At 36.3% G+C, this 17,139-nt stretch overlaps 1 protein-coding gene across 1 annotated transcript; it reads right to left on the minus strand.

Annotated features, from left to right (window-relative positions):
- Window positions 1-1,015: 1,015 nt before the first annotated feature.
- Window positions 1,016-8,190, minus strand: LOC120209519. The gene is given in 7 exon segments (XM_039208510.1): window positions 1,016-2,571; window positions 2,574-4,365; window positions 4,821-4,900; window positions 5,321-5,773; window positions 5,776-6,186; window positions 6,679-6,895; window positions 7,111-8,190. Coding segments are annotated over 7 exon segments (5,589 nt in total).
- Between the last annotated feature and the right edge of the window lie 8,949 nt (window positions 8,191-17,139).

The following is a 17,139-nucleotide window of genomic DNA, read 5'->3' on the forward strand; positions in this document are numbered from 1 at the left end:
TTGTGATGGAACCAAACCAAGGTTGAACAAGTTCTTTTTATTATGAACTTTCTCCTTTAGGACGAGTTCTTCTCATTATGAACTCTTCACTGGAAATGTTGATCCACCTCCTTCTGCGGTGGATCATAATTGTTATTGACTCTCTCTGAATTTCTGTCAAAACATTCAAAGCATTTCAATGAATATGAATGAATGAGCATGCTCCTATTTATAGATGCCTATTAATGTATGCATGATATCATTTTAATATTATGAGCTTTGTGGTCTTGTAAATCTTCATTTCAAACACGTCATTCAACCTTTCATTTGTACCCCACACTTTGCTTGGGCTATTTCTCTTGTTCCCATACAAATCTTTTCTACTTCCTTTTGATATGTTCATCTTTGTCAACGTATCAAAATATCAGTGTTTTCAATGTGCTTTTTCTCAGCTCACATGCATTTTCTTTGGTCATGTCTTACCCTACTCTCTTCGAGTATTAGGGTTAAAATTCCTGATATGGAAGTATTAATTCAGAGTAATACCAAGAAGTCTTTTATTTATTTTTAATGCCATGTCAATCTACTTATAAGAAGAATGAATAAAATTGAGACTTGAAATAAAAACTTTAAATTCACTGACAAGGAAATGAATTTACAAAGTTATGACAATCACATAAATAGTGGAAATTTATAACCACAAGTCAAATGTCCCTATAGAACATTAGCATGAGTGTTCCTGAATCAATCCATTTGATATAACTATTGAGTTGAGCTTCTGTCTGAAGGATTTCAAGGTTTGCCAAAAGTTCTGTAAATGTGAAGTTTCTCTCAAAATATCAGACTTTCGAGAAGATTTAGCTGCCTGATGCCTAATCTCAAAATGCCTTTGAGCCGCCATTTCAGATTTTCAACTCAAAGTCTTCCTTTGGTTTCAAGATGTCCTTTGTGGATTTTCATCTTGAACCCTCCTTCTTCATTTTTCTTTCTTTTTTTTTCTTTTTTTTTTCTTCTTTTTTTTTTCATTTTTTTTTCTTCAAGCATAGTACTTCTTAACAGAGTCTGAGTTTACCGGATTTCTCAGTTTTTCCCCATCCATCTCTGCTAAAATCAATGCTCCCCCAGAGAAGGCCTTATTGACAACATATGGACCTTCCCAATTAGGCATCCATTTTCCTCGGAAATCTTTATGAATTGGCAGAATCTTTTTTAGCACTAGATCACCCTCTCGAAATTCTCTAGGATGAACCTTCTTATCATGAGCTCTCATCATCCGTTTCTGATACATCTGACCGTGGCAAATAGCTTTTAATCTCTTTTCTTCAATGAGATTCAATTGGTCAAACCGAGCCTGAACCCATTCAGCTTCATCCAACTTCACCTCTTTCAGAATTCGAAGTGATGGGATTTCTATTTCCACTGGCAAGACTGCCTCCATCCCGTAAACTAAAGAGAAAGGCGTTGCCCCTGTCGAAGTTCGCACTGTAGTACGATATGCATATAAAGCAAAAGGTAATTTGTCGTGCCAATCTCTGTAAGTCTCAGTGGTCTTTGTGATGATCCTTTTAATATTTTTATTTGCTGCTTCCACTGCCCCATTCATCTTTGGACGATAGGTCACTGAATTAGAATGCTTTATCTTGAACTGAGTACAAAGTTCTACCATCATTTTATTGTTCAAATTGGTGGCATTATCTGTGATGATTCTTTCTGGCAACCCATACCGGCAGATTATCTCTCTCTTTATGAATTTGCAAACTGTAGATCTTGTGATATTTGCATATGAGGCAGCCTCAACCCACTTAGTAAAATAATCAATTGCCACAAATATGAAGCGATGTCCATTCGAAGCCTTTGGTGTAATTGCCCCAATGACATCCATGCCCCACATAGAAAACGGCCATGGTGCAGTCATCACGTGCAAAGGTGACGGAGATGCATGGATCTTATCACCATAAATTTGACATTTGTGACATTTTCTTACATAATCAACACAGTCTGAATGCATAGTGGCCCAATAATATCCATATCTCATGATCTTCCTGGCCATAGAAAGCCCACTTGCATGTGTTCCACATATCCCTTCATGCACTTCTTCAAGTATACTTCTCGCTTCTCGGGCATCTACACATCTCATCAAAACTTGATCACTACCCTTTCTGTACAAAACTTCCCCATCTAATACATATTCAGCAGTCATCTTCCTTATTGTCTTTTTATCGATCTCAGATGCATGTAGTGGGTAAATTTGATGCTTGATGTATTGCAAAATGTCATAATACCATGGACGATCATCTACCTCTTCTTCGATATCATAACAGTGTGCAGGGGTTTTATATATTTGCATTTTAATTGGCATCATATCAACTCTTCTATTTGCTTGGAACATTGTAGCCAGTGTGGCCAAAGCATCTGCCATTTGATTATCTTCTCGAGGGAGATAATTGAAATTGACATCTTCAAATTCTTTTACCAATTCAAGGATCAATCTTCGATATTCCACTAACTTTGGATCCTTTGTCTCCCATTCTCCTCGCAATTGATACACCACTAATGAGGAGTCTCCATATACTTGGAGCACTTTGATTTTCTTTCTATAGCTGCTCTTAATCCCATAGCACAAGCTTCATATTCTGCCATATTGTTGGTGCAAAAGAACTCCAATCTGCTTGTAAAAGGATAATAGACATTTTCCGGGGAAATCAGTATCGCTCCAATTCCTTGTCCTAAAGCATTAGATGCCCCATCAAAATACAACCTCCAGGATTTATCATCTGAAATTGTTTCCTCCTTGGTTGTAATGCACATCAAATCCTCGTCTGGAAAATTAAAGTTCAAGGACTCATAATCATCTGAAGCACGACTTGCAAGGAAATCTGCTATGGCACTCCCTTTGATTGCTTTTTGATTCACATATACAATGTCAAATTCTGATAACAACATCTGCCATCTAGCCAATCTACCAGTTAAAGCCGGTGATTCCATTAAATATTTCAAAGGGTCAAGCTTAGATATCAACCAAGTAGTGTGGTATAACATGTATTGCCTGAGCCTTCGAGTAGCCCATACCAAAGCACAACATAGCTTTTGAATTGGCGAGTATCGGATCTCACAATCGGTGAACTTTTTGCTTAGATAATAGATGGCTCTCTCTTTCTTTCCAGATTCGTCATGCTGCCCCAACACACATCCCATCGAATTCTCAAAGACCGTTAGATAAAGGATCAATGGTCTACCAGGAACTGGTGACACCAGAACTGGAGTATTAGACAAATATCTCTTGATTTTCTCCAAAGCCTCTTGGCACTCGTCATTCCAAACTTCGGGGTTGTTCTTTCGAAGTAATTTGAAAACTGGATCACATTTTTCAGTTAATTGTGAAATGAATCGAGATATATAATTTAACCTTCCTAGGAAACCTCGAATTTCTTTCTGAGTACGAGGTGGTGGAAGATCTTGAATGGCCTTTACTTTATCTGGATCGATCTCAATTCCTCTTTGACTAACCACGAAACCCAGAAGCTTCCCTGATGTTACCCCGAAGGTGCATTTAGTTGGATTGAGTTTCAATTGATATTTTCTCAGTCTTTGGAAAAGCTTCCTCAAGTTTTGAATGTGTTCTCCTTCAGTCCTGGACTTGGCAATCATGTCATCCACATACACTTCAATCTCTTTGTGCATCATGTCATGGAAAAGAGTCACCATAGCTCTTTGGTAAGTTGCCCCAGCATTTTTCAAACCAAATGGCATCACTTTATAGCAAAATATGCCCCACATAGTCACAAATGTAGTTTTTTCCATATCTTCAGTGTTCATTTTTATTTGGTTATACCCCGAGAAGCCATCCATAAAAGAAAACCACGAATGACCAGCAGTGTTGTCCACTAAAGTATCTATATGAGGCAATGGAAAATTATCTTTTGGGCTTGCTTTATTAAGATCTCTGTAATCCACACACATGCGAACTTTCCCATTTTTCTTTGGCACAGGGACTATGTTTGCGACCCATTCCGGATACTTTGCCGCTTGAAGAAACCCTGCATCAATCTGTTTCATCACTTCCTCTTTAATTTTTAATAACATTTCTGGCTTCATTCTTCTGAGCTTTTGCTGAACTGGCTTACACTCAGGCTTTATCGGAAGCTTGTGCACCACTATGTCTGTACTCAGTCCTGGCATATCTTGATAAGACCATGCAAAGATATCCTTGAATTCTCGGAGCAGATCTATCAATTCTTGCCTTATCTCAACAGAAAGTGTGCTGCCGATTTTAACTTCTCTCTTGTCATCATCAGTTCCCAAGTTTATAACCTCAGTTTCTTCCTGGTGAGGTAAGATTTGTTTGTCCTCCTTTTCTACCAGTCTTAATAGTTCGTTAGGAACATCACATTCTACCTCATCCTGACATTCATTGATTTCTTCCAAACATATGGACTGCTCAAAGTTTATCTCAGTATTAAATTCAGAAACATTCATGCTATTGATATTGTGACACCTGCAAATGGAAAAATTGAATCGAATATATATTTGAAAGGAGACCAAAATTTATGAAATGAATATAAAGAATGAAAATGAAAATGTAAATAATGATAGCCATTTAAGAAACAAAGACTGTCTTTTATTGAAAGCAAGTAGAGTTAACATAGCTGCCCTTATGAAAATTCCTTAATACTTGCGGGCACAAGTATAAGGATTAGTACTGGGTATTACTCTGAATTAATCTTAAAAACTACAGGGAGATCCTCTGCAGTCCAATTTTTCAGTGTTTCCCCTGGGAAGCAAGGACGGATTCCAGCCAAATATCTTCCCGCTTTATCATCCCCAGTTATCATGTTAATGACCAAACCCTCCATAGCTTCATTGAACAAGTCTCTGTCTTTCATCTGCTCTTCTTCATCAATTGCTCTGGCTAATTGTTGCTCTATATCAAAAACTCCCCCAAACTTGAAAGAGCTTTCTAGGGGAGGGAAAAGCATACGCTCCCATGGAATATCCTCTCCTTTCAGTCTAGCTCTTCTCACTTCACCTCTCTTTTTCATTTCTTTCTTTCTTTGCTGAAAATCAGGCTTAAATCCCAGCCCGAAGCGATCGTTCTTCATCATGACAAATTTGGGATATAAACTCCCTTGCAAGCATATACCGAGACCCTTTCCTGTCTTGGCTCCTTTTCCTAGAGTCTCTCGCACAGTCATCTTAGTACAATCAGATAAACGCGGGCGAGGAATCTTGTTTCCTTCAGCAATGAAAGTAGCGTTGACAAATTCTAAAGCTCTGAAGGAACACTCTAGGGCATTCTCATTCGTCTCAATATATGGGGCGTCAGTCGTCACAGAAGCAATAATCTCTTCCTCTGCCCCAATACTAATCAACTGGCCATTTGTCACGAATTTTAATTTTTGGTGCAAGGACGAAGGGACTGCCCCTGCAGAATGAATCCATGGCCTCCCAAGCAAACAATTATATGAGGGATTGATGTCCATCACCACAAAATCAATATTGTAGACAGTTGGTCCAATCAACAGTGGTATCTCTATCTTTCCAAGCACATCCCGCTGGGTTCCATCAAAAGCTCTAACAATGTTTTGGTAGGCCCTCATATGTGAGTTGTCCACCGGTAACCTCCGTAATGTGGCCATAGGCATAACATTAAGTGCAGACCCATTGTCAATCAAAACGCCTGACAAGACATGACCATGACAATGAGTTGTGATATTGAGGGCTTTTACTGATCCCATTCCACCATCAGGAATTTCATCATCAGTGAAAGTTATGTAGTTGTCAGCAGCTATGTGCCTACAATTCGATCCAACTTGTTCACTGATATATCCTCAGGCACAAATGTTTGATTGAGCACTTTTAACAAAGCATTCCGATGTACTTCTGAATTTATTAACAAATCTAGAATCGAAATCCGTGCTTGTTGCTTGTGTAGCTGTTCAACTACATTATACTCACTATGTTTTAAAAACTTCAAGAATTCTTGAGCTTGCGTTTCTGTTACCGGCTCATTGATCATTGGTGGGAGTTCATCATCAAATATCTTTTGCGGTACCACCACAGTTTTTCCTTTTGCCTTCATTTTGTCCATTTCTTTTGACATCTCAGGAGAATAACACCTCCCACTTCTCGTGAAGTGCCCGACTTCATTCACTATTCCAGTCATCAAGTTGCCTACTGGTGCTTCACCTTCAACTACCTTTATTTTCTCTAGCGAACCAGATTCTCTTATTAATGAAACATTGGCAGTGTAATTCCAAGGCACCTTGCGGGTGTCTTTAAACGAAAATGTTGAAGGAGCTGTGATTACAACTTTTGGCGTTGACGACCCAGAATTCATTGCTGATGATTTCACAGTGATGACTACTGGCTTGTTTGTTTTGTGAACGGGCTCAGAATTTTCTGTCATGAAGACATCTTTTTCTCTTTTTTCCTTATCTTCCTCAAAGAACTCTACCTCCTTATTATCCATCAATCTTTGTAGTAACCCCCTGAATTCAGGGCAAAGCTGAATTTCATGCCCTTCTTCTTGGTGATATTCACAATAGTGTTCACACTCATTGGTCTTTGGCTTAAGATCTTGTCGAATCATGCCAGCCTGATAGAGTTGTTGGAATACCCAACTGAAGGGAGATTTGATTTCATGAATGTTTGTCTTTGCCTTCCTCCTATTCTCCTCATGGATGGTATTTATCCCTTTACCTCCATGATTCGGTAGTGGGTGTGTTGATGCATCTGGTGAATCAAATTGTAATCCTCCTGTGTTAATCAGATTCTGCACTATCTTTTTGAAGGCATAACAATTCTCTATAGAATGACCAGCAATTCCATCGTGGTAATCACAATGCGCATTTGCGTCATACCAATGAGGGTACGGTGGTTGAAGAGGGGTCAAACGGTAGGGGCGTACCACATCTGCCTTGAATAACGAGGCGTATATCTCTGAATAGGGTACGGGTAATGGTGTGAAGGACCCTTCTCTCTCTCCTTACGAGGTCCCCTGAAATCATTTCTAGTGGTGTTCATGTCATTCCTCTCAGCCCTTGATTGGGTTATTGTGACACTATTTGCAGTATTCTTGTGGTAGACATTTGCACTGTTAACTTCATTTTCCTTTTTTCGGTATACAGGTTTTTTGGAGCTAGACCCTTCAACTACTTCAATCTTGCCACTTCTTATAGCATTTTCGATGAGCTCACCAGAGATGATCAAATCAGCAAAATTTTTGGTGGCATTTCCAAGCAAATGCCCCAAATACGGAGCTCTCAAAGTATTGACAAAAATTACAGTAGCCTCCTTTTCGAGTAAAGGGGGTTGGACCTGTGCAGCAACATCACGCCACCTTTGAGCATATTGTCGGAAAGTTTCATTGCTTCTTTTTTCCATATTTTGAAGAGTCCACCGATCAGGAATTATATCTGTAACATGGCGATACTGTTCTAGGAATGCTTTTGCCAAGTCCTTCCATGATTTGATATGAGCCCTAGTTAATTGGTTATACCACTTAGCGGCAGAACCTGTCAAACTGTCTTGAAAACAGTGAATCAACAGTTTTTCATCGTTCACATGGCCAGCCATCCTCCGGCAAAACATGGTTATATGAGATGAAGGACAAGTGGTTCCATTGTATTTTTCAAACTCGGGAACCTTGAACTTTATAGGGATAATCAGATCTGGGACCAAACTTAACTCTCTAGCATCAGACCCATAGAACGGTTCAATCACTTCTACCGATTTTACCCTTTCTTCCAATTTCTTCAATTGTTGATTTATCTGTTCATTGGCTTTTTCCTTCTCGGCTAACTCGTTCAGATCCGGGGTTAAATGCTCGGTATTAAATTCCCCTATCCTTACACCTGAAACAGGCTGATAAATGTTTGGGAATGTGGATCCCATGTGGTGCTGCTGATTCTCATTGCTAACATATACATGAGGTCGAGTTTCTTGAGGTACCGAAGGATGAGCGGATATATGTATAGGTGTGAAACCAGGAGGAGGACGGGATTCTGGTGTAAACCCTGGTGGGTACTGAGGGTCAGAAGTAAACCCCGCAGGATGTGATGCTCCAGCTCCAAACCCTGGAGGATGTGATGGATCTTGCTCGGATGACATTAGTTGGTCATCCACAATCCTTCCACCTGTAGCATGTTTCTTAAACATTTCTTCCATCCTTTGTAGTAGACCGGCTTGCGAGTTTGTTATCTCTGCTTCCATCTTAGTTAATCTCTCTCTCATTTCTTCTTGAGCTTGTTTTTGTTCTTGCTCAAGTTGGATCATTCTAGCTTCCATTTTCTTTGTTGTATTCCGAGTACCGTACGGGTGTGAGGTGAATGCCAGAATAACTACAATGATTGGAAATCATATTTTACATTATTTTTGGTGTTTTAATGAATGAATGCATGTTACGTGGTAATAAAATGATAAAAGTGCGAATAAAATACAGAAAACAATACTTAAACAAAATGCAAATGTATGCAGAAAGGCATTGATTCATAAGACGTGATCAATCTTTAGAACAACTTTCATTTAGGACAAAACCCTTATCATTACAAGAAAAATTTATTACAGAAAAGGCCTAGCTCTAGTGCTCAATTCCATTATCTCATTGACAAGCCAATTGACCCTTTTTCCTACATCTGATGCGGGACTTGTATAACTCTGGATAACTCTTGCTTGAATGTCCATCTCTCCCAATTGTCTTGCAACACCGCTTAATTGATTCATGGTTTCAAGGATTATGCTATTCACATTCGTTTTCCAGTCTTCAAAACGATCACTCGAGTTCTGCCACTGCTGTCGGGTACTTTCAACAGTACGCTCAAGACTAGAGATCTGTATTTGACAGCTTCGCAAGGCATTCTCTAAATCATTAACCTTTCTTCGCAAAGCATCATTCTCTTCGAGACTAACCCTTAAATCTGATGGCCAGCGCTGACTATTCTCTGTGAACAAGGAATTTTCAAGCTGCCGAATGTAAACACCATACTCTTCATTCTTTGCTTGAGCCTGAGTTAACTTTTCCTCATGCCTTGCTTCTATCTCTTGCATCTCTTGATTAAGGACCTCTATTCGTTCGTTCTTTGTTACACATCTTTGCATCCAAATGAACACTTCATCCTGTTTGCTTTTAAGCACATGATCTTTATGTTGTCTTTCTAATTTCAATTCTTTATTGGTTCGTCTCTTTTCAGCTTCGAGTTCACCTATTCTTTGTCCTCTAATCTCAAGTTCATTTTGCATGCTGTTCACCTCCATTTCGAACCCTTGAAACATATTATTTTTCTCAATTTCTAACTGTTCTATCCTTCGTTTTCCTTCCTTAATCTCGCTTAATCTACTATGCTCTTCAACTTTGAGCTCCTCAATATTAACTTGCAACCTTCGTACTTCAAAAGTGAGCTCCTCTTCTCGTTTCTTGCTCAAAGTATGCCTTTGTCTTAACTCTTTAGCTTCTTTCCTTTCGTTATTCAGTGCACTAGCCCAGGATTTCTTCTCTGACTCGAGTTCATGATCTTTTCTCTTCTTCTCCGCCTCTAGTTCTCTGACTCGGCGCTCTCTTTCGGCTCTGACATCCCTAACTCGACGATCCCTTTCAGCCTTGAGCTCCAACCTCCACTGTTTTGAAGTTTTTTCGAGCCCAACAATTCTTCGGTAATCATTTTGTAAGTTAGCAAAATTAGCCTCAACCTTCTCTTTTCTCTCGCGCATCAACTCAAATTGTTTATTATAAAACCCCTTATCAATGTCCAACACAAAATTCTTTTGTCTAAGAGCCTCACACTCTGCCTCCTTTCTGGCGATCTCTGCTTCGAATTCACTCTTAAGTATCTCCAACTTAGATGGTACGTGTCTGAATTGTGTTTCCAAAGGAATTACTTGATCACGATCCGCCAAGGGAATGACATCATTCTTTCTTGCCGCTCTCCATGCCACATAATCTGGTGTCAGCATGACCTCGGCTGCTACTAAATCGGTTCTAAAGATTGACTTCCATGCATCTGACATCACTCGAGCAGTTTTCTTGTAGTGATCTCCGTAGTACACAAATTCAGATGTCTTTAGACCGGATGTAATTGGGACGAATTGGCGTGCCCCAAATTGTCGTAATACCATTAATGGAGCATAACCTACTCCACCCCATAACCCTAATAGGGTTACCCAATCAGAATCTCCGCATTTGTACAATACATCAGCAAAAGCTAACCAGGGAACACGCCATACTATATCATGATCTTGTAGATTTCTGAAGAGTGAAATCCAATCTTTCCTGGTGAGATGCTCCGGCCATTCCTTGGTAAGGAAATCTTTTAATGGTGAATAGGCAATTGAAAACCGGCGACTGTACTCTCGATCCATCTTCCAGAAGTGGCTACGTATCCAAACAGTAAGCAACTGGATACACCCAGTGAAGCGACTACTCTCTGCTCTTCTGCAACTATTAAGCGCCCTGAATGTCTCTGCCAAAACCGCAGGAACAGGATTCACCTTCCTTTCCAAACGCTCGAATAAATCGACTACAGCGGATTCTACATGACAAAGAACTTTCGGGAAAATCACTAAACTGTAAATTCCCAAAGCAAACATCTCCATTCTCTTCTCAATATCGTCATGTTTGACAATAAGTTCTTTCAGGCATGGCCAAGGGAAACAATCAGACTCTCCTTTCTTTTGGATTCGATCAGCAACCCACTTCTCCCCCATTCCGGTAATTTTTGCAAGTTTGCTTTTGAAGGATTGCACTCTTGTGGCCTTTGAGTAAATCCTATCCAAATGTATCGTTTCGAAATGAAATAGGGAAGTGTACTCTTCCAACGTGGGAGTCATGTCTTCCTTGTTGAAGGTGAAACAACTATATGCTGGATTCCAAAACTGGATCAAAGCTTTAATCAGGGGTTCGTTTACTTTCACGTACAACAACAGGGCTATGTCACCATATTTTTGCCAGAAAGCATACTTCACATCAGAATTCCAACCCTCCCAAATTTCACGTAATTCTTGCAGATCGTTTTGCTTTAGACTGACCGGAGCAACTTCTGGTAGTACCGATATATAACCTTCAGTCAGACTATCGCCTTTCTTCATCTGAGTTTCCTCTGACCACGACCTCACTTCCGCGTTTTTTATTTCCTTGTTATGAAAGCTCTTGTCCATTTTATGATCACCTTCTACTTTGATGACCACTTCGTGAACCAACGCCTTTCTTTATGAATGATAATGTAATGCAACAGTAATAAAACACAGAAACACGAACGCAAATAAAAATGTGTTAGTATATATAATAAATAATCAAGAAAACAATATAATAAATAAAGCTTGAAAATATACATCCTAACCCTTATCCATATGGAATCTACCCAACATGATATTTACCCACATGCTTTGTCATTCAAAAAAAAAACCATAGCCACATTTTTCTAGATCACAGCCTTTGTACGAAAAATATAAAACCTAACCGCATGTTTTTCTAATTCTTATACATATTGCAAAAATAAATTCGAGGAAAAGGTTAGAATGAGTTTCCCCTTTGTGTCTGCGGACAGAGTTTCATCATAAGACGGGCAAAGTTTTGGTAACACTAACAGGGTCCTCAAATTGTCCTTTGCTGGTGCCCCCTTAGGCTTGCCAGACCCTCGACCCTCACCCATTATAGGCTTAAACGGGTCAAGTTCAATTCGAGAGGATACATTTCTTTATGTCCATGCGAGAAAACGCAATGTTTCACTCGTAAACATAAGGCATATGTACCCTAGAGGTTATTTGCTAAAGCCCATGCGGAGAAAAGCAATTTTTCTCACGTAAGCGTAGCGTTCACCTCTACCTAACGGGACAGAGCACAGTTAGAAGGCTCTAAAAATCAAAGGGTTATAGCGACAGTGGGGAAACTCATAATCCTTTGCCTCGATCCAAGAAAAGCAACATACTAAAGTGAAGGTCAGAAAACTGAAACATGTAAATCACACGTTAGTACAACTATTTATTCATTAATCAAATTACAAATTAAAATGCAAACAACAATTTAAAACAAACCAGGGATCAAAAACCAAATTAGAATGAATTTATAACTTTCATATGCAAAGATAATTGACTAATCGATTATCGGCCTGACTCTCTAAAAAAGTCCCCAGCAGAGTCGCCAAGCTGTCGTAACCGTTTTTTTTTTTAAAAGGAAATTTTTTAATTTGAAAACCACGTCATTTTTAATTTATTTCTTTTGATTGATTTTTAATTAAAAAAATAACATGAAACAAACCTCTCATTTCGAAAATTTAGAAATTATTTTACAAATAAAAAAACATGGTTCGAAGAGTCGCCACCAATCTTTGATTAGGGTGTGATTGGGCACCTAAAAACGTTGTCATTTTAAATAAAAATTGATTTAATTAAAACGACAAATTTACTGTCTACGTTACCAAAATCCAAGTTCGGGAGTCGGTTACATGTGGGGAAGGATTAGCACCCCCACAATGCCCTAAATCGGTACCTAGTCGATTAATTAATGTCTTTGCAACAAATTTCACAAGTTCGAATTTAATTTGATTTATGATCCTTTAAAACAACAAAAATGCAAATTTTAAAACCTTCAATAAGCAATAAAATAGGTTAAATTAAAATTACCTAGCCATTAAAAAGATAAAGTATATTCGATTATTTAAAAATATTGAGACCAAATCTTTAGGTCAGTTCTAACGACCTTTTCTTAACAAATTTAAATAACCGAACATTTCTTTTCTTTCACTCCCTAATTTTAAAGTGAAAAATCAAATTTTTAGTGATAATGACAGTATACACTTATAATTTAAAATCGTCAAGAATAACTTTCCTGTAAGTTAAGAAAAGCCATTTCGACAATTTTAAATTAAAAGGGTATTACCCTTAATTCGATTATGTAATTTGATTGAGTCATATACATAAGGCTAACATGCAAATATTAATTAAAAATAATAATTATCTACTTAATAAATATATTAAAAATACTAAACAATATACCATCTTAATACAAAAAAAATATTTACACGTACTATGTAATTATAAGTTATAAATTATAAACCATACATACTAACATATAATGTACAAATGTGACTTAAATATAAAAATAAAAACATAAAATGCCAAAGTAATAAATTTAAAATATATATATTTGAAATAATGACTAAATTTAAATGAATGTGAGATTAAACATGTAAATTAAAAAAACTAGTGGCCTAAATCAAAATATGCATAAATATAAGTCTATAACTAATTCACCCCTAAGATTCCAATGACTACCTATAATTTTACCAAATATTTTTTATAAGTAACCTAAACTAAACCTAAGCTATCATTCACCCAAATAATATTTTACACAGCCGCACTTCTCCTCTCTACTTTCTCCTTCACGCCACACTGCCGAGAATCCATTATTCCACGCTTGCTTGGCCATTATCAACAATGGGTTTTACTCTGATCGCCCTAAAATCTCACATATTTTCTCTTCTAATCTCGATCTAATCACTAAAAACTTATAAGTAAACCTTAATTCCCCTTTTATTACAACTCCTAAACCAATGTATAGGGTCAACTAAACCCCTTCATACGCTGGCCAGTTCTTCGTTCTTCGCTATAGATCGGAGCCACTCTTCCGTGTACAACATCTATGGTGACCTAACGAACATAAGAACCGACCCTAAAGGTAAACTCCTCTCATTTTTAGTTTTGTTTTCTAATATCCCTTTATTCTTTTTATTTTTTTCTCTTAAGCTCTCGAATGGTGACTAATGGAAACCGACTCTTACATTCCTTGAATTCCAGCAATTAAAATAGCATGCAACTGTCGTTCATCGGCGACAATAACCTCACCTAAACGTGATAGGTTCCCGTGAAGGAACCCGAACATCTCAGGTAAACATCGCGCTTTCCCTCTTCCTTTGTGTTTTTATTATCTATATACTTTTAAAAAAAACAAAATATAGGAGATTTTTGGAAATAACAAATATGGAATTTCTTTTAAAACAATATCATTGTTAATGCTTGTTTGGTTACTTCGAATGGTTTATGGTTCTCTGTTACTGCTTTTAACCAGTGTTTATGCTTATCTATCAATGTTGTAAAAAATGAAGCAAAAACGTATTCACCTTGGAATCAGTTTAAATAAAAAAACAGAAAATAAAATACAGTAGAAAAGTAAATTGAAAACCTTCAGATGTATCCTGCTTGGTATTACTTCTGTCGAAGAGAATAAGGAAAACTTTTACAAATTTCTCTCTTTCAACTAAGAAATTTCCGTCACTTGATGAGTGTTTTTTCCCCTCTTGTTGATGAGCTCCCCCTTTCCCCTTTGAAAGTTCCTCTATTTATAATTGTTTCGAATCCACCTTTTCCTTTGATTAGTGCTGAAGCAGGTATCCCTAATCCCGTAATTTTCGGGATTTTTTCTTTATTTCAAAGGTTTAGGTAAACTTTTAATCTTTTGTTGACCTTGATTTTGATCCACTCACATTTGTTGAGATGGCCAGATGATGACAGCTTCTAGAGGCATTTGGTGGGCTCTATGTTGGCTTGGCAGTTCGGCGAAAATGATTCTGAATGGTTATGTAATTGGACTGGCCTACAAAATATGTAAATTATTAAATTATTAGCATTAATAATAATAATATAATAAATATATATATATTTTTAATCCCGATCAAAAACGGGTGTCTACAGTGTCTAAAAGTAATGAAGGTGTCGATAGACATCATTAAAATATGATTTTATCATATCTCAGTTAGTAGGTTAACATCCAACTGATGCGATCATCTAAGTTTTAACAGAAAAAGACTAATTTAGAATATGTGAATAGCCATGTGATTATTTTGTAACTTTTAATAATAGAATGACTCAACAAAGTAACGTCTTATAGTCGAGAGACCATTTAGTAACTTTTAATAGTCGGAGGATTCAACAAAATAATACCCTATAATTGAGGGATAATTTTATAACTTTTAATAGTTGAGAGACCTAATAAAACAATATCCTATAGTTGAGAACCATTTATGTACTTTACCCTTCTCTTTTTGCAAGCTTCATTTGTTTTACAACCTGTCTGTCTGTCTATATTTTAGCCATTTTGTTGGTATTCACCTCCCCTCACATGCCTCTCCCAACGCTTTCTAAGGTCCTTTCCCTCCCCTTTTCAAGTTACAATCTCAAGGCTAAGGTCCTAAGGACATCGGTCCCCATTCCATTATCATATTCACTCCAACAGAAATAGCATTGCTTTTGCTTTCATTTTCACTCCCTCTAATTCTCTAACCGCATGTTATCTGTTGGACTTTACTTTTTTAAATTGAAATCCCAACATATTTTGATTTATGTTGTAGAGATAGTTAGAGATGGACATGGGTCGGGTTTATGGTCCACCCGACCCGACCCGAGAACAAGAGAGCCTCCACCCGAGACTCGACCCGACCCGAATATATGATATAGAAATCCGACCCAACCCGACCCAAAATAATAAAAAAATTATTTTTATTCAATAAAAACAGTGACTTAATTGAAAAAAAATTATATATAGAGGGATATTATTATAATTATCCCTAAATATATGGGGTAAAATTATATATTTTTTTTGGGTCGGGCCGGGTCGGATTTTTTTCACCCTAAACCCGAACCCAACCCAAACACCACATAAAAAAACCCGACTCGACCCAAACCCAATTTTTTTTAAAAAAAATCCGACCCGATCGGGTCAAGTCGGGTCGAAACCCGTCGGGTCGGGTTTAAATGCCCATCCCTAGAGATAGTTTTGTCGGTATATTAAGAATTTTTAGATTATATCGAGTTTTGATGTCTATATTGGGTTTTGGAATACAAGTGATATCATGTACTTGTACTTCTTCGTGTTTTCTACGTTTATAGTGGATTATTATTCATCTTGCCCGTGGACTTACGCAAAACCGAACCACATTAAATCTCTCTTATATGCATGTCTTATGTTATGTTGATATCGTTTTGGTTATTTTTTCGTTTACAAATTTCTAACACTTCTATTAATCATTTAATTGATCAATTTTATTATTTGACCAATGTTGATTATTACGGCTTTGACATGGTAATTAGTGATGTTGATGTGATAATTTGTTGTATTAATATGACAATTAACGTGTGAATGATGACATGATAGAATTGTTGAGCTGTTTTTTTAGTCGACTTCAATATCATACTTGATTTTAATTGAAAGTTCTAAAATTTATTTTATCTTTAAGAAAAAAGGCAATAATTTAAGAAATTATTAAAATTTGTAAAATTTAAAATATTCAAAAAATAAAATACTATTTTTAAAGAATTTAAATAAAAATTACAAATTGGTAAATTATAAATATATAAAAAATACAATTTAATATATATATATCATAAAAAAATATCGATTGTCTCTCGTCGACATGAGTTTATTATTATTCTTTAAATGTATTTTCAATGAAATTAATATTGTATTAAAATAAAAATATAACTTAAATTATAATCAAATCTTCTACATCAAATATTAATGAGCATGTCACAAGCTTGATCGATTTTCGATATTTTACATTTTCTTATATGTAAACTGATACAAGAATTAAATTTACATATGAAAAGTAAATATATATATATAAAATAAATAAACAATTAAACTTTTAATAAGAACATATAATTAGGGGTGGCGAAATTTTAGTCAACTCAAAAAATATTATTTTTAACTTTCAAGTTAATTGAATCGAGTCATTTATTTTTAAATAAAATTTGATAAATAATTTAATATTTTATTTAAACTTTTACAACTTGAATATTTAAAAATGATAAAAAAAAAGTTGTGTAAATATCTTTTGGACCCCTCAATTTTAAAAATGAGCAAAATGATAACTCTAAAAAACAAAAACAAAATTTCTTCAATTTCTTTTTAAAAATCCATAAACTTAATTAAAAATACTTGAAATATTCAAAAAATATTAGAAAAACACTAAAAACATTCAAAAATTAAAAATATCAGAATGTATAAGATGATGACATATAAACTTAAAATTTATCAATCTCAAACATCTATTTTCACTCATCGAAAGATATTAAATTTATGTAAAAGTAAAAATAATTTACATTGTGAAAATAGATTCTAACCGGTGTATATATATATATTCAAGTTGACTAGAAAGGGGGAAAAATCAAAAGCGA

The sequence above is a fragment of the Hibiscus syriacus genome, unplaced genomic scaffold, assembly GCF_006381635.1.
Source record: "Hibiscus syriacus cultivar Baekdansim isolate YM2019G1 unplaced genomic scaffold, ASM638163v2 tig00019093_pilon, whole genome shotgun sequence".
Lineage (NCBI taxonomy): Eukaryota > Viridiplantae > Streptophyta > Magnoliopsida > Malvales > Malvaceae > Hibiscus > Hibiscus syriacus.